The sequence below is a fragment of the Cucurbita moschata genome, unplaced genomic scaffold (assembly GCF_002738365.1).
Source record: "Cucurbita moschata cultivar Rifu unplaced genomic scaffold, Cmos_1.0 Cmo_Scf00014, whole genome shotgun sequence".
Lineage (NCBI taxonomy): Eukaryota > Viridiplantae > Streptophyta > Magnoliopsida > Cucurbitales > Cucurbitaceae > Cucurbita > Cucurbita moschata.
The window spans coordinates 1,979,425-1,996,750 of NW_019268530.1; the positions used below are offsets into that span (position 1 = coordinate 1,979,425).

At 38.6% G+C, this 17,326-nt stretch overlaps 4 protein-coding genes and 1 long non-coding RNA gene across 7 annotated transcripts in view; 2 read left to right on the forward strand and 3 right to left on the reverse strand.

The window, feature by feature from the left end:
* Positions 1–7,909, forward strand: part of LOC111452453 — a 19,613-nt gene extending 11,704 nt beyond the window's left edge. The window contains exons 3-4 of the long non-coding RNA XR_002712136.1: positions 5,162–5,166; positions 7,706–7,909. This is a non-coding gene — a long non-coding RNA (uncharacterized LOC111452453). The remainder of the gene's footprint in view (positions 1–5,161; positions 5,167–7,705) is intronic.
* On the forward strand, positions 450–1,977 carry LOC111452450 (LOB domain-containing protein 41-like). Of its 2 annotated transcripts, XM_023093191.1 has the most exons (3): positions 450–822; positions 911–1,676; positions 1,708–1,977. In XM_023093191.1, exons 1-2 carry the CDS (start codon positions 633–635, stop codon positions 1,651–1,653), a joined length of 933 nt encoding a protein of 310 aa, XP_022948959.1. In that variant the 5' UTR covers positions 450–632; the 3' UTR covers positions 1,654–1,676; positions 1,708–1,977. The 2 variants fall into 2 exon arrangements, with proteins under 2 accessions (XP_022948959.1, XP_022948958.1); XM_023093190.1 differs by having other exon boundaries at positions 451–822; positions 911–1,970.
* Positions 3,257–6,837, reverse strand: LOC111452447 (cytokinin hydroxylase-like). The gene is made up of 5 exons (XM_023093182.1): positions 6,515–6,837; positions 5,955–6,181; positions 5,494–5,735; positions 4,589–4,967; positions 3,257–3,689 (listed from the first exon to the last, which is right to left on the reverse strand). Exons 1-5 carry the CDS (start codon positions 6,795–6,797, stop codon positions 3,270–3,272), a joined length of 1,551 nt encoding a protein of 516 aa, XP_022948950.1. The 5' UTR covers positions 6,798–6,837; the 3' UTR covers positions 3,257–3,269.
* Positions 7,910–12,190: 4,281 nt separating the features above from the next.
* LOC111452451 (30S ribosomal protein 3, chloroplastic-like) lies at positions 12,191–14,137 on the reverse strand. The gene is made up of 2 exons (XM_023093192.1): positions 13,747–14,137; positions 12,191–12,666 (listed from the first exon to the last, which is right to left on the reverse strand). The coding sequence occupies exons 1-2, from the start codon at positions 14,068–14,070 to the stop codon at positions 12,385–12,387; spliced, it is 606 nt and encodes a 201-aa protein (XP_022948960.1). The 5' UTR covers positions 14,071–14,137; the 3' UTR covers positions 12,191–12,384.
* A 604-nt stretch (positions 14,138–14,741) lies between these two features.
* The window catches only part of LOC111452448 (S-adenosylmethionine decarboxylase proenzyme-like), a 3,140-nt gene continuing 555 nt past the window's right edge, over positions 14,742–17,326 (reverse strand). For both annotated transcript variants that reach the window (XM_023093184.1, XM_023093183.1), the window contains 2 exons: positions 16,337–16,494; positions 14,742–16,230 (listed from right to left, as the gene is read on the reverse strand). In XM_023093184.1, the coding sequence (XP_022948952.1) occupies positions 14,980–16,071 (1,092 nt within the window). In that variant the 5' untranslated portion in view covers positions 16,072–16,230; positions 16,337–16,494 and the 3' untranslated portion in view covers positions 14,742–14,979. The remainder of the gene's footprint in view (positions 16,231–16,336; positions 16,495–17,326) is intronic.

A 17,326-nucleotide genomic window follows, 5' to 3' on the forward strand; every position in this document is an offset into this window, starting at 1 on the left:
ATTTTTCCCCTTTTTTTTTTTTTTTTTTGCATGTTGTCTTATTCTTCTCTAAAATAATTCTTAAATTACGACTGTGCCCTCGTAAGGTCCATCGGAGGGGCAGTTTCAAGAAACTGGTTTCAGTTTGTGGAGGAGAGTTTTGTCCTTTTGTTTTGGTCGGATCTTGTTAAAGTTTTGAGTTAATTAATTGAAACGTATTATATAATTTTTAATTATATTGATAAAAGGAAATTGGATAAAGCGAGTGGTCTCACGTAGAGGCAAAGCGCGTGGGGAAAGAAAAGGAAGTATATTTTATGTGACGGTGAACGGATTTGGCTGCTGGTAGGTAGAGCAGGTCATGGAAAAGTGGGTTCAAAATGGAAGCTCCCGGAGTATGGAAACCAGTCTTTTTAAAAGTCATTTTTTAAAAAATTTAAAAATAATTATATATTAATCTAAAACTGCGTGCCCCAGTTTTCCCTGAAAGCCCCACCGGCTCGCAGATTAATATTTAGTTTCCCTCTTAAATATCCTCCGGGACTTTTCTTCAATCCTCAAAACTATTTCCCCCTTATCTTCATCTTCTTCAATTCTCCCTCTGTTCCTTCTTCGGATTTTATGCTTTTCTTCTGTAATTGCGGTTGCTAAAAATGCGGATGAGTTGTAATGGTTGCAGAGTTCTTCGCAAAGGTTGTAGTGAAAATTGCAGTATTCGACCTTGTTTGCAGTGGATCAAGAGTCCTGAATCTCAGGCTAACGCTACTGTTTTTCTTGCTAAGTTTTATGGCCGTGCTGGACTCATGAATCTTATCAACGCTGGTCCTGAGCATCTACGGCCTGGTGAGTTCTGATTCTTGAATTTTGTTGGTTGATTTGTGTCTGATTTTGTGCATTTTGATTGAATTTTGCGTTCGGTTCGATTTTGTAGCGATCTTTAGATCTCTTCTCTATGAGGCTTGTGGACGGATTGTGAATCCGATTTACGGATCGGTTGGATTGTTGTGGTCTAGTAATTGGCATCTCTGTCAGGCGGCTGTCGAGGCGGTGCTTAAAGGTTCTCCGATTATTCCGATTAATTCTGAGGCGGCCGCGACTGGCGATGGACCGCCGTTGAAGGCTTACGACATTCGTCATATTTCGAAGGATGAAAACTCCGCCGCCTCCAACGATGGTGGAGCGAATCGGCGAGTCAGGACTCGGTGCCGTTTTAAGCGATCGGCCGTGAAGGATAAAGAGAGTACTGGAATCGTATCTGCTGTAGCGGAGTCGACTCGGCGACTGTTCTCCTCGACAGAGATTAACCGTTCGTCGAGCGGCGAGTCGTCGCTGAGTCACCAATCTGACTCGCCGCATCTCGAACATGAGAGCAAAGAAACCGAGAGCATGATCTCGGTGGAGACGGCGGATGTTTCTCCTCCTTCGCCGCCGTCAGCTTTCTTCAGATCGGAATCCAGTCACGTACAACGGAAATTCACCAACCACGACGGCGGCAGGATGACAATTCCGGAAAGCGAATTAGCTCTAGAACTTACCCTGGGGATGGAGCCGGTATCACGTGCCCAGCACGTGGTTCCAATGAAGAAGCGAAAAATAGAGGGCAACGATGGGCTGAGGCCCAATAAGGAAACGTGCAATACGGTTTTGGGCCTGGATTTTGCAGCCGGAAACTAGGCCTAATAAGGAGCCCACATATTGAAAAAAAACATAAAAACAAAGAAAAAAAGCGAATAAAAGAGAGGACAATTTTGACGGCGGGAATTGACTATCTGCGGTGGCAAAGAAGAGATCTCGACCATTTGTTTGTTTGTTTTTTATTTTTGGTTTTGTTGATTTACTGTTTTGACCCTATCTCTTCCCCCTTTTGTAAGGAGACGCGATGTGTATAAGAAAAAGAATATATATACGTGGTCGCAATGTGTATATATTTAAACTTAAGTGCTGTAAAAATGCAACAGGAGGTGACAAGGTTCTTAGTTCTTGATTGTTCATCTTTAATCTCCCTTTGTTTTTTCTTTTCTTTTCTTTTGTATAAATAATCCTCAAAATCAAATAATTTTTATGTGAAAACCCCATTAATAAAACATGCATTAATTTTTATTCTCTCATTTTAATAATATTATTGATATCAACCTTTCTATACAGAGATGTTTATGGGTTGGGTTGGACTAACTTTTAACGTCTTATTCTTGTCGTAGCCTTCTATGTGGTTTGGATTCCTTATATTCAAAATTTGGATAGTCTTGACATCCATGCATCTCTTGTAACATGTTCACGTTACTTACCTTTCTCACTCTTTAAGAGTGAAGGCTATCTCAACAACATGAGTTTTTCCAACATATTTTGAGTCCATTTTGGTGCACCAATAGTTTTGTTGATTGGTTAATTGGTCACATTTTATAAATGGGTTGGATTGATGTTAGGCTGGATCCATCTATTAGATCTAATAAATACCTTGTGTCATAATTGAGAAATCCTATGGCTCCATGTTTAGTATTCTCTTACATTTTACCTATGTCTACTATTTAGGCAGAATACTATCACCAATTCTTATTAAGAAACTGAAAGAAACGGAGGGGACTAAACAGGAACAAGAGGGATCCATCGAAGAAAATACTTCTCCTTCCCTTTCTTCGGAAGAAAAGGAGGATCTGGACAAAATCAATGAAACAGAAGAGATCCGAGTGAATGGAAAGGAAAAAACAAAGGATGAATTCCACTTTAAAAGGACACGCTATTAAAAGATAAAAAGATCGTCACTAAAGGATGCAACATGGTCACATTACCTATGCTCCTTGCTTCTTAATCCCTACAAACCAACACGAGTTCTTCCAACATATTTTTTCCTCGGGATGTGACATAGTCACATTACCAACGTTCCTCGCTTCTTAAGTCCTCACTAAAACATGTGACATTCGTCCTTCACTTCTTGAGAGTGAAAACTATCTCTACAAACCAACACAAATTCTTCTAGAATATCTTGGTCTCACTCAAATGCAGCTTAAGAAAATTTCTAAGAAATCTTACTCAAAGTAAAACACTGTTTTAGAGAATCTATTTTGAATATTCTGTTAGGAATCACAGACTCTCCACAATAGTATGATGTTATCCACTTTGAGTATAAGCTCTCGTAATTTTGTTTTGAACTTTTCTAAAAAGCTTGGAATTCTCTAAAAAGCCTCAGGTAAATGGAGATGTATTACATATTTATAAACTCAATTTCTTAAATTAGTCAAGCTGGGACTCTCCTAACCATCCTCGACATGTTTGGTATGTGTTCAAAGAAAGGTTCAAGAAGGCAATGGAGTGAGGCAAACTTGAATTCCATACTTAGGCTGTATGGTGAGAACAACAACAGGAGCATGGCGATAAGTGTCGGAAATAGTGAAGCTGAACTTGGAGAGTAACATAGCCAATATGATCTTAGCTTCCATCAACGCGAACCCCTGGCCGATGCAGGTCCTTGGTCCGCTGGAAAATGGAATGAACCGCCCGCCACTGAATGCTTTCGACTCAAACCTCTCTGGGTTGAACTCGTTTGCGTCTTTTCCCCACAGCTCCTCGCTGTGATGAATTGCAAGCACTGGTATCCATACTGATAGCCCTTTCGGGATCTCTAAATCTCTTATCTTTATGTCCTCGAACGCTATTCTCGGTAGCACCGTGGCCGGTGGGTAAAGCCTTAGGGACTCGTTTATCACCATGTTCAGCTGCAACAACAACACCAAAACAAATATAAGTATTAGGAACCACGACGCACTATAGTTGTATGATATTGTCCACTTTGAGTACAAGCTCTCATGACTAAAGACCTCGTACCAATGGAGACCATCCCAACAATCAACAATCCTCCCTTCGAACAAAGTACACACACTATTAGAGTCTCATCTGAGACCTATAGAGCCCTCAAACAGCCTCCTTTCAATTGAGGCTCGACACTTGACTACCCATTCGAGGTTCACAACTTCTCTGTTCGAGGATTTTATTGACATGGCTAAGTGTAACAACCCAGGTCCACCGCTAGCAGATATTGTCCTTTTTGGGCTTTCCCTTTCGGGCTTCCCCTTAAGGCTTTAAAACGCGTCTCCTAAGGGAAGGTTTCCACACCCTTATAAAGGGTGTTTTTGTTCTCCTCCCTAACCAATGTGGGACATCACAATCCACCCCCCTTCGTGGCCCAGCGTCCTCGCTGGCACTCGTTCCTTTCTCCAATCGATGTGAGACCTCTTCCAAATCCACCCCTTCGAGGCCTAGTGTCCTTACTGGCACACCGCCTCGTGTCTACCCCCTTTTGGGGAACATCGAGAAGGCTAGCACATCATTCGGTGTCTGGCTCTAATACCATTTGTAACGACCCAGGTCCACCGTTAGCAGATATTGTCTTCTTTGGGCTTTCCCTTTCGGACTTTCCCTCAAGGCTTTAAAACACGTCTGCTAGGGGAAGGTTTTCACGCCCTTATACAGGGTGTTTTTGTTCTCATCCCCAACCAATGTGGGACATCACACTAAGTTAAGAACATGACTCTGATATCATGTTAGGAACCACAATTCTCTACAGTGGTATTAAGTTCTCTTCCAACAATGTTCAACAAATCGTTAGTTGGCTTACCAAAGTGAGCTTAGGGAGAAGTTCGACCGAGGGAAGTCGGCCGTTGCAAACTTGGGCGACTTCAGCACGAGCCTTTTGTTGCCAAGAAGGGTTAGTAGCGAGCAACATGAAGGTCCAGCTGAGCAAAAGAGAAGTGGTATCATGGCCAGCAAAGAAGAAAGTTTTGCATTCATCCATTACGAGCTGCAAGTCTAAGCTGAATCCATCGTCTCTCTTTCTCTGCATCTCCTTCAATAGCATTCCCAACAAATCGCTTCCATATCCACTGCTTCTTCCTATCTCCACGCCCTCTTTTCTGCTTCCAATGATCTCCATTAACATCCTCTCCATCTCCATTTTTAGTGCCTTTATTTTTCTGTTGTATTTACTCGGAAAAAACCTGCACCAATGTAACCAACAAAAAGGTTGTGAGTCTCGAACATGTAGTCAAAAGTGTTCCATGTGTTGAACAAAGGGTGTACTGAGAGAGGAGTCGAGCCTCGATTAAGGAGAGACTGTTCGAGGGCTCCATAAACCTTAGAAATTCTATGGTGTACTTTGTTCGAAGGGAGCATTGTTGAGGATTATCGGGAGCGAGTGTCCCACGTTGGTTAATTTAGTGGAAGATCATGGGTTTATAAGTGAGGAATACTAACTCTATTGGACTGAGGTCTTTTGGGGAAGCCCAAAGCAAAACCACGAGAGCTTATGCTCAAAGTGGACAATATCATATCATTGTGGCTAATCACGTGGCTAATCATGAGTTTATAAGTAAGTAATACATCTCCATTGGTATGAAGCCTTTTGGAGAATCCAAAAATAAAACCACTCGAGTTTATGTTTAAAGTAGATAATATCATACCACTATGGAGAGTCGTAGTTCCTAACCCCCTACGAAATGAAATTTTTGGTTTAGAAAAACGCACCGACTACCGGGGATGCAGAGGTGGCGGCTGGCTTGTGCGCAGAGGTGTTGAAGCTGAGTGAGCATATCAAAGATTTGGATGCCTTTGTCGGAGCTTGTGTCGAACGCAGTCCGGGAAATGATGTCGGCGGTGAGGCGTTTCATGCAATCAGAAATTTCGAACACTGTCTGGCCCTCCTCCAATTGGGCCTCCAAGGATTGGATCATCTTGTTGGTGCATTCCACCATCAACCCCGCGTAGCTCTATTCATGTCATATTACAAAAAAACCATATATATATATATATTAAATGTGTTGGATGAAACGCTAATTCATGAGTTTATAATCAAGGAATACTATCTCTATTGGTACGAGACCTTTTTGAGCAAGCTCAAATCAAAGTCACGAGAGCTTATGCTTAATATCATATTATTGTGGAGAGTTGGGTTCATCTAATAAAATATTTCAGATTTGAATATGAACCTTGAGCCTTTCCCCTCTAAACGCAGGTGAAATCAGGTGACGTTGATGATGCCAAGCTTCTCCATTTGCCATCAACAATCCCTTCCCTATGAAGTGTTTGGTCCCTTGTCTTTGCATCCATGACCTCCCACACACATTGCTGCCCTTCCCCAATACTTCCTTCACCAACTCCATCTCCGTCAAACACAGCCTCGAATCCATCCCGTTCCAATATATAAACCTCTTTCCTGAATAAGTTTAAGTTTACGGGTTAATCGTTTATTCATAATTTACAAAAATATTTACTAAAACCAAGTTCTCTATTTATAATTATTTACGAAATCAAATAAAATTAACAATAAATAAATGTCAAATATGATACCTAAACTGTAATGAAAGATTTATAACAGATATTTGTCTCACAAGGACCTAAATATAGTATAGGTAATGAAAGGCTAAATATCCTCAATAATACTAATATTTTACTGTAACCATATTTCAAGGTCCAAAATACCTTCAACTCAACCGTCTAACCAATGAATCATGAACTCTTTTAAACAGGATAAAAGCGTTGGTCGTACCGTATTGCTTTGTCCATGTAGAGTAATAGGGTAACAAACGATCAACGATGTCATGACTGATGGAGCTCATGTCGTTAGCTGTGGATTTCTTCACAAGCTCTACGACATCGAGGATGTTTCCAGTGAAGGGTCGTGGGTCGGGGCCATAAACGCCTTGCTCGGCCATCCTCTTCCTGATTCTTCTAGGGGTAAGCCAGTAGAAAGAGAGAGTATCATATGCCATCTTTGCAAAAGATGAAACAAAGATGGCTAAAAGAGTTGCTAGAAAGATCATAATCGCCATGGCAGATGAGATGAAGCTTTTTTTAGAGAGAGAAAGAGAGGTGGATGGTTTGAATGGTTTGAATGGATGATGGAAGAAAGGGTATTTATAACGGCCAACTCAGTTACCTTTTAAAACATTTTCAGGCTGTTCTTCAGCACCATGCATGGAATTTGGTTTTTTCTATCTTTTTATTCTGGATTTTTGAGGAAAATAAATTATTAAATTATGATTTTCATGGTTTTTGGCTTAAAATATGGAAATTAAATGGTAAGGAATTAAATTGCAAAATGTTACAAAGACTTGCATGTGCACGATGCCATTCAAATGTAACACGTTGCAAAATAGTTTCATCGAAATAATGTCGATTCAACTAAATGAAACAATATTGTTTCGGTGAAATATATTTATAAATTTTAAATGTTAAATGCCGTTGTTTCAAGCATGTTTTATAAATTTTACACGATTTTTTTTCGTTATTGTCGTCTCCCACGTGCCATCTTTTTTATTTTCAGATTGTCTTACCATTATTCCCTCATAAGCTGCAATAGATACCTTCTCTAGTTTCGGGTCGTTAATACTAAAAGAGATTAGTTTACTATTGATAGTTGTTGAGACTAGTGTTATAAGCGCTAATAAATGTTAACAAATTAGATAATTAACCTTTATTAAGGTCGATAAATATCTAATTTGTAGTTGTGGTCGGTTGAGTTTTGAATCGAAGGCCAGATTTTCAAAAAAGAAAAAGCTATAAAAACCATTTTTGTAAAAAAGTTCAAACTTCTTTTTCATTTCCTTTTACACAAAGTGTAAAAGGAAATAGGGAGATTTGAATAATGCATAGAAATTTTAAATCAATAGAATTTTTCATTTCTGAAAATAAAAAAGATGGCTAAATTAATTTTTAAAAAAAATAATAAATTCTTAAGATAAATATTGGTAGGGTTTAGCTATTCCTTTCATCCAAAAGATCTACCAACATATAGATCCTAATTCCTAAATATGCCTTTTTATTATTTTTTATTTTTTAATGAGTCAACAACATTATAAAAAAGTGGTCTAAATATTGTACTACATTTGTCTCTAGATTTTTAGATCTTGATGGATGTCCATCAATATGTGTAGAAATGTTTTCATGCATGTCACCAAATTACCCCAAAAAAAAAAAATAAAAAAAAAAAACCACGTGAAGTTTGTTACGAACATGTTTTATGTTGTCAATTTAGATGGTTTTTTGTTGAGTTTTTAAATTTTTGTGTTTGTATCTAGTAGACGTTCTCTCTTTCGAAAAGGACGAAAAGCAAAACATGTGAAATAGCAAACCGACAGAGAGGGACCAATTAAGCGCACCGAATTCGTCATATGTTACAAATTAAGATGATTCGTAATAATGCATGTAACCCTAACCGAAAGCAATCTAAGATTTGCTCTTTGACTTGTGTTTCTCACCAAAAAGCATCTCTACCTATAAAGCAAATACCTCATAACAATGGACCTTTTTTGTCTCAAGAATCTAAAATATGAAGATCTTTGGCTATCTTTCAATAACGTCAATGCTCAACGTTGAAGTCATACTTGTAATTCAAATGGTCATGTATGGCGGAAAGAAATGGGAAATGGGAGCAAAACATTTGTTTAAATGTGTATTCTTTTGAGTGAAAAAGATGGAAGATTTGTCAACAAAGGAGAGGAAAAGAAAGGTTAAGATCTGGAGATTTTGTTCTGCAGACGCGTGGGAAAAAGCGAAGCTTCATGGATGTTCATAGCTTTATATAAACCAAAAGGGTTTTGTGAGGAAGGACCCATTTTTTGACTTCGATTCATTTTGGTACATATCTTATGAAACACTAAATGTTTCAATGCAACAATCTCTGTTAAACTTTTGAATGTACGAGAGACATGGCGAGTTTTGGTAAACGCTAATGAAAGATACAGATCACATGGGGCATAACTCACATAGAGTTATGGGAGGTTAACTTGGTCCACAGCTTCAAACCTTCATGAGTTGCATGATTTCAAGTTCACTTATTGATAGCCCAACAAACCATGGGGGACATAGAAGACAGAAAGGAAATGAAATTAGCCCCTCCATATTACAGTTGATATCTAGTGTCTAGAGGGTAGATGAAGTGGCTTGTTAGCAAGACAACTGAAATTGACAAAAGGGTCTTCCTTTAATCCATGTCCGTAAGGATTGTCCCCTCTGCAGCAGTGGGAGTGCACTCTACAAGCACAAGCTAAGCACAAGCTTACGGGTAGTTGAGGGTGTTGAGGATTATTAGAAGAAATAGTCTCATGCTGGCTAATTAAGGGGAAGATCGTGGGTTTATAAGTAAGAAACACTATCTCCATTAGTACGAGACATTTTAGGAAAACTAAAAATAAATTCATGAGTACTATTGTTCGAAATGAACAATATCATACCATTGTAGAAGTTCGTGATTCTCAACTTAGTATAGAGTCATGTCCTTAACTTAGCCATGTCAATAGAATCTTCAAGTGTCGAATAAAGAAATTGTGAGTCTCAAAGGTTAGTCAAAGTGACTTAAGTGTCATACAAAGGATGTGCTTTGTTTGAGAGCTCCAAGAGAAGGAGGCCTCAGAGAAGGCTCTCTAGTGTATTTTGTTAGAAGGAAGGATTGTTGAGGATTATTGGGAATAGTAGTCTCACTTCGGCTAATTAAGGGGTAAATCATGGGTTTGTAAGTAAGGAACATTATCTCCATTGGTATAGGTTTTTTGAAAAAACCAAAAGCAAAGTCATGAAAGCTTGTACTCAAAGTGGACAATATCATACTATTGTAGAGGTTCGTGATTCCTAACAGAAACTTCATAGTAACCCTATCATGTTATCACACAACTAATAGCAGCTTCATATGATGTTAAAGAGAGTCTAAGAATGTATTTGGAGCTTAAAAAAGAAGCATATTTTAGAGAATTGAAGATTAGGCATGAGGACCCTGGAAGAAGGGTTTGAGACACTCTTAGGGCGTCTCAACGCCAATGCTTCAACTTAGCCCATAGCCCAATCCATTTAGGCCCTTTAAATAAATTATTTAAGGGTGATATGGGGAACTATTAGATTGAAAAATAACGACAAGAATTGGACACAATACCTTGGAAGCTCCCCATTTCCAAACCAAAGCCACCCATCATTCATCAATTCTCCTTGGCCGATTCAAAACCTGGAAATTTCACCCATCAAAGAATATTTCAAAGTCAAAAAAAGGGAGTCAAGTCTTCTCTCAACTGCTAAAAAGAAAGAACAAAAACATATGAGAATCTGTAAAAATGGTAAACAGGTTCATCATTTTCCCTATAAAAATATATGAAATGCAGCAACCAACAGCAAAACAGTACCTCATTCAAGAGCTTCTCACAGAAAAACAGGCAGCAAAAAAGAATCTTCAATCATGGGAAGGAAACTGGATGCTCTACTGGGAAGGAATAGATATTTGAAGCCTTCCAAGTTCAAGGCCCTTGCTAATATGGCCATTTCTAGGACTGCCATCCTCAAGAATCAGCACCAAGCTCGCTGCTCTCTTGCCCAGCCTGACGTTCTTCAGCTCTTGAACCTTGCTTTCCAACCACGCTCTCAGCTTAGAGTAATTTGTTTCTCTATCTCTATCAGTTCAGCTTCTTTTCTGTCTTCTTATGAGTATAATTTGCATGCTAAGCTTGGATGCATGGGATCCCCTGGTGAAGTGAAGGAGGTGAAGTGAGGGAGGTAGTATCGAGTCTGATCTTTGAGGCTTCAAGGTGCAGAGAGTTTCCAGAACTTCAGGAGATTTGTCGGATTTCAAAGTTGAAATTTGGGATAGTTAATAGCTAAAGCTCACTGCTAGCAAATATTGTCCTCTTTGACCTTTCCCTTTCGACATGGGATCTCACAATCCACCCCCTTCAAAACCTAGCGTCCTCGCTGGCACACCGCTCGGTGCCTAGCTCTGATACCATTTGTAAAAGCCTGTAGTAGCCTAAGCCCACCGCTAAGGTGAGGTTGAAATTAACTGCAAGAACAGAATTAGTTGCCTGCACATATCACTTACTAACCACAACTTCATGTTACAGATGATCCAAAGTTTTCAAGAAGACAGCCCAGCGCAGAAACTAAGCTGAAAGTGCTGAAGGAAATTGCTTTTGAGAACGGCATCACTCTGCATTTAGAAAAAGAACCTACAGTAATCATCAAGGTAAGGAATGTTTCCACTTTTGAAGTATATTTTTAGTAAAATTCATCGGTTAACTGCAGGAAAAGCTAAACCAGAAGCTGGAAGCCAAGAAATCAGCAAACTTGGATAATCCTGAAGTCATAAACACAAGTGACGAATCAGTATCAGAATCAGTGAGAGCAAAGAAGTTTAAAGACGTAGCTAGTGCAGCTCAAGACGCCTTCCAAGCAACAAAAGCTGAAATCGAGTTTTCGAGGTCTCAATCACAGGATATCGATATAGATCATGAAGATGGCTCTTATTTTCACAAAAATGAAAAAGCCTCAAATATGGATAGTTCTCACAAATCCAAGCTTAATGCAGAAGAAGCTAGCATACCTTCCAGTAAGATTGACCATTCAGACGATTTTAGTTTTGAAAATACTCATCTTGTTGAACTTGAAAGCTGCAGTTCAGAATATAAATACATAGAAGATAATCAAGAAGAATCACCAGCTGAACCTGCCAAAGAAAATATGTCATCTGTTCCAAATTTGGATTCAGATATTAGCAATCTCAAGGAGAAATCATCAAATTCAAATTCAATCTTCCACAATGAACCAGGAAATGACAGGTTAATCAGTAAAGAAGAGTTTGCCAGTAAAAATGAAATTTCAGATGAGGATATCAGAGCTCATGCATTGAAGTAAATTTCAAGGGGATTTTGCTGAAATCCAGGCTGATCACATCTATATTGGAAGCAAACATGAGGTGAAACTCATGAACCCAGCATACAAACAATAGCTTCCAATTTTGCTAGACTAGACCTGTAAACTTCATTATTGTTTCAAGATTTCTTTTTGAGTATCTGTTGAATAGAGTGTAAGAGTGTAACCATAACAGCTCAAGCCCACCGCTAGCGCATATTGTCATTTTTGGGCTTTTTCTTCTAGATTTCCCCTCAAGGTTTTAAAACGTGTCTGGTAGGGAAAAGTTTCTACACTCTTGTAAAGAATGCTTCGTTCCCCTCTCCAACCGATATGGGATCTCATAATAACTAATGCTAGGAAAAGAAATAAATCAGACATTTTAGTGAACATCTCAACTAGCTGAGTAATATTCAAGTTAGTGAAACTCAAACCTTATACTGACAAAATCCATGTCGCCCAACATCAAGCTTCATCAACCCAGACTTGTTAAAACTACGACAAATATCTCATTACAGCTATGCATAAAACAACAGGTTTGCACATTCACTATGAACAAACTTTTCGATGGGAAATGAGAACTGCAGATGGCTTACATAACCAACAAAATATACAATAAAAGAGTCATTCATAGATTATAATATTACTTCATAACATACGAGAAAGGACATCAGAACAGCCGTAGGATTCAAGAATAGTCACAATCTAAGAGCACTATCAAAAAATTTCCGAAACTTTTTACATTTGAGATTAGGCCAGGCTGCCTCCACCCTGCTGCCACAAATTGATGATGTCAGTTGCCTGATTTAGAAGGATAATCATCTGCTTTTGAGAAATCCAGGGCTTGCTCTCAAGTAAAACTTTGAGCTCTTCCCATGCATCTTTCCTAGGCCAGAAGTAGTATGGACTAAGAGGAATAGTTCCATGACCAGGAATCATCTGATCAAGTCCAATGCCAATGTTCTTCTCCATCCATATGAACTTCAGAACAAGCCGTGGCTTTTCCATCGGTTTCACAACCACTCCAAGTTTCTACAACATCGGAAAAACAATGAATGTTTAATTTGTAAGACAAGGCCTTCCTGATAAATCTATTTTTCTCGACATAAAAATGTACTCGAATTCAACACTAAAACATCAAGATCCAACCAAAAACTAATGCTCAAGACAACCATAAAAATGAGCGTTCACAAAAGTAACTGTCCCAATTTCCATCACCAGAATCCAGCCCAACATCTAACCAAAACCTAGAAGAACGACCAACAAGAGGTATTAATTCATTAGTTATACAATTTTAAGGTTCGACTTAATGAAATCAACATTTAAAGGTTAACTTTACCTCAAACATCGTACTATAGAGTGAGAACTGGTCTTCTTCCATATGTTCATTTCATATTTCTTTATCTTTTAGGTATTCATGGAAATCGACATCAACATTCTCATTAGAAATTATCTTCAATGTTAATCACAAAAGTAAAATTCGAAAACTTGTTGCATAGATAATAATGGTACTCGATGACCAATTATAATGAACAATTCATGGAAATCGACATCAACATTCTCATTAGAAATTATCTTCAATGTTAATCACAAAAGTAAAATTCGAAAACTTGTTGCATAGATAATAATGGTACTCGATGACCAATTATAATGAACAATTCATGGAAATCGACATCAACATTCTCATTAGAAATTATCTTCAATGTTAATCACAAAAGTAAAATTCGAAAACTTGTTGCATAGATAATAATGGTACTCGATGACCAATTATAATGAACAATTCATGGAAATCGACATCAACATTCTCATTAGAAATTATCTTCAATGTTAATCACAAAAGTAAAATTCGAAAACTTGTTGCATAGATAATAATGGTACTCGATGACCAATTATAATGAACAATTCAGTAAAATTCGAAAACTTGTTGCATAGATAATAATGGTACTCGATGACCAATTATAATGAACAATTCATTAAAATTCGAAAACTTGTTGCATAGATAATAATGGTACTCGATGACCAATTATAATGAACAATTCATAGCCACGTAGTAAGCAATTTGGTCTGAAAATTAACGGAACAAGCATATGAGAGAGAGAGAGAGAGAGAGACCTCCTTATCAGGCGAGGACTCTGAAAGGGAATCATCAGCAACAGGCGATTCTGAATCAGCTTGAACAGCGTCAGCGGCCGCAGCAGAAGCAGAGACTTGGAGAGTTCTGAAGCTTTGGCGCCTCAACTTCAATCCAGAAACAGAATAGACGTCGGCAATGCAGGAAGAAATCGAAGATGAGGGAGAGGAGAGAGCGGTGGTTCTTTGCTTCAAAGCAAAAGGGAGTTGATAGGGTTTAGAAGTGGCGTTGTGGGAAGAGAAGGTGGAGGTATTGAGACAGAAATTGAAGTTGGGCGGGAGATGAACAGCCATGGATAACATCATAGCCACAGTCTTTCGAGATAGAGAGAATTCAAGAGGAAGACGAAGCCGCACTATGCTCTTCTACTGAAATAAGCTTGAAGTTGAAGATAAGACGGGTCGGGTCGGGTCGGGTCGGACAAACAATTTCAAAACAAATTCAGTTAAGGCCCAAGCCCATACCAAAGGATTAGTTGGACCGAAATTCACCTTTGAAAAAAACCCTGGAATCCCATGATCTTCCATAATAATAATAAATATATAATATAACAAAATATTTAAAATATAAAAAAAAAAATCATATTTTTAATTGAATTATGAACTAATTGTGAGAATTGTAATATTATAGATTCAAATTCTAATTTGTTTTAATTTTGAATCAAATCAAATCCATAGAGCACATTCCACAAAGTGTTGGAAATGATGAAAATTATGAAGTTCTTGTGTGCGGGGCTACCCTTTGCTTCGGGTACTTCGGGACAACACCTTGGTGTGCGGGGCTACCTTTGCTTGGCGGGTACTTCGGGATAACACCTGCTGCTGACACCTTTCAAAGCACTTTTGAGTGTTACGTTCCGTAAACTATAAAGATGGAGGCTGTTATGACAACAAAATAGCTTCTCTTTGTAAATGCCATAATTACCAAAATAATGAGTCTTCAAAAGTGAAAAAAGGTCCACAAACGGAAGCCATGATTAAAATAAGGAAATACGATATTATCATTATATAGTTTGATGATCATAATAACATAGGTAGACTCTCCAGGACACGACAGCCTACAATCCCCACCTGGACATTATTATTCGCAAAAGGAAACAACACAAAAAGACATTAATGAAAGAACAGAACAGAACAGAACAGAACGACCCCCCCGAAGATTCTATAGTAATTAAAAGTTAAAACGCAGCAAAAGTTGAAAGTAAGTAACTACTACTACTTCCCAACTTCCTCGTCCGCCTCGTCCTCTCTCCAACAGCATTTCATGAGGATTGACCTTGGAGATGACGCGTAATCTCCTCTACTCTTAAAGCTCTGATAGATGACGGATCCATTTTCCTCGAGCATTTCACAGCTCTTCTCTCCACCTTCGTACCCCTTCAGATCCAGGCACAGTAAATCTTTCAGATTCTCACCCACGACATCTGAGTGGAGGGCAACAGAGAAATCAGATGGCTGGAAGCATGCCAGCACCCTCCCAATCAGCTTACACAGGTCCACGTCGTCCAATTCATAACCAGCTGCTTCAAAGCTTGCATAGCTAAACCCTTCTTCTGGAGTGACATGGATGGTAGACTCTGCATCTCCTTCAATGGCATTCATGGAATACCCACATGGGTCGAACTCGAAGTCGCATATTTCAGATTTCGGAAGGATCTTCCTGATACCGGAGTTTTCAGTCATTGTAGCAGCAGAACTTGTGTCTGTTTTGAAGAAGACAGACGCCTTCTCCTTGTCTAAGCCAGTCATGCACATCTCCAGAGTATAGACGGGATTGTTGCTTCGGGTACCCATTTTGGCACAGGCAGAGTAAACGTGCCATTTCCTTGTCTCATCAGGACTTCCCATCACATATGCAGAGCCACGGAGGCCAAGCTTGGTAAAATAGCCATCAAGCACACCAACTTCCTCAGAGAAGCTGCGATGGGGAAAAGACTGGGCACCAGGAAAGATAAAGCTCCCACGAGTGTACCTCACAGATTTCACATTAAGGGATAGGGAATCAGCCAACTTTATCAGAGCTGGAATAGACAGAAGCAGCTTAGTAGTGCCGCAAGTTTTGATGATGAACTTGTATGGGTATACAAAGAGGCTCGACTCCGAAAGGACATATGAATCAAGATAGTCATTGGACAAAGAGTCAACAATGGTACACTCAGCTAATGTCAGAATTTCATCTAGTTGTGCCTTGGACAAAGCACGAAGGCCCATGCCCATTGGGTCAGCAAAAATGCCAGGCTCAAAGAATGATACTTCAAGCCTCTTTTCATAGCCTTCAAATCCGATTGCAGAGGTTGGAAACGTCATCTTTTCTTAAAAGGAAGGTAATGATGTTGAGAGATTGAACGAGAGAACGAGGAAAGTAGAGTACTAAAGAAAAAAGACAGCAAAAATAACAGAAAACTAAGGATCTCGGGGCGCAGGTCAAACGGAATTCAGCGAAACTCAGGATGGCTTACGAACGCACTGCAGAAGAAGAAGAAAAAAAGATCAGTTAGCAGACACCCCATTGATGATAGACTAAAATTAAAAAAAAAAAAAAAACACGGCAGTGTAGAAAGTAGGAACGTACGTTGGAGTAGGCAGCAGATCTGAACTTCTTGATTCCACCGTGTGGTCTAACGTCTTCAATGCTGTATCCGAGGGGAGCTTCGTAGAACAGGGATTTATTACTACTACTACTACTACTACTAGACTTCTTACCACCTTTTGACTCCATTAAATCATTCGCTGCCAAAAGATCACACACAAAAATGAAATCAGAGAACTCCCAATCTTAATAAAGAGAAGATGACTGTACAAAAGAACACTCAACACAGTTCATAGACAGAACACTGATTCACTAACAGAGCATAACGAAATAAGTTGGATTCGTTTTTTTTTTTTAAAAAAAANAAAAGGCAATCTAAATGAAGAACACAAAAGTACCAAAAGCAAACGAAGGAGAAAATCAAAGAATAATTGTTAATGCAAACATAGTTTTCAAGGAAATAGTTAAATAAATAAAAACAATGGAGTACACATCTACAATCATGGAAAATACTGCTTTATGAAAAGCAGAAGTAAACAAATTGAAAAGCAAAATGTTCAACAAACCCCGGGCAAGAAAAATTGAGTGAAATTCCTTTCTATTATTGATCCATTATTAAAAGCAAAACTGGAGCCCTTTCTTCCTTTATTCCGAAAAAAGTATCCATTTTTTAACCGTAGCCCTCGTTATCTTCGCCATGCAGTCGCCACCAAAGACGACTACCAAAAAGTTGCAGAAAGAGAAAAAGAATACCCTAGAAACCAGATAATTTACGCCAAATAAAAAAGAGCTTTTCTTCCAACATTTTCTAAAATCGATTGAGCAATCGGATAAACATCAACATTACAACACGAAGAAACCTTCAAACCACGGAAAACGAATCCAAATCGAAATCAAGAACAAGTAAAAGGGCTTTACATAAACAAACACAAATTACAAGCAAAGATTTGATTATATTCCCATAAATCAAAGACTGAAGTCGGAATCAATCATTATAAACATCATCAATAGAAAAAAAAAAAAAAAAAAAAT

Bases quoted from the DNA above. Each gene is read 5' to 3' on its own strand.
- LOC111452450 (XM_023093191.1), top strand. From the start codon at position 633: ATGCGGATGAGTTGTAATGGTTGCAGAGTTCTTCGCAAAGGTTGTAGT. The intron at 823-910 runs GTGAGTTCTGAT...TCGATTTTGTAG, and splicing joins TCCTGAGCATCTACGGCCTG to CGATCTTTAGATCTCTTCTC.
- LOC111452447 (XM_023093182.1), bottom strand. From the start codon at position 6,797: ATGGCGATTATGATCTTTCTAGCAACTCTTTTAGCCATCTTTGTTTCA. The intron at 6,182-6,514 runs GTACGACCAACG...AAACTTATTCAG, and splicing joins TACATGGACAAAGCAATACG to GAAAGAGGTTTATATATTGG. The intron at 3,690-4,588 runs GTAAGCCAACTA...TTGTTGTTGCAG, and splicing joins TTCTCCCTAAGCTCACTTTG to CTGAACATGGTGATAAACGA.
- LOC111452451 (XM_023093192.1), bottom strand. From the start codon at position 14,070: ATGATGTTATCCATGGCTGTTCATCTCCCGCCCAACTTCAATTTCTGT. The intron at 12,667-13,746 runs GTCTCTCTCTCT...CCGATGTTGTAG, and splicing joins AGTCCTCGCCTGATAAGGAG to AAACTTGGAGTGGTTGTGAA.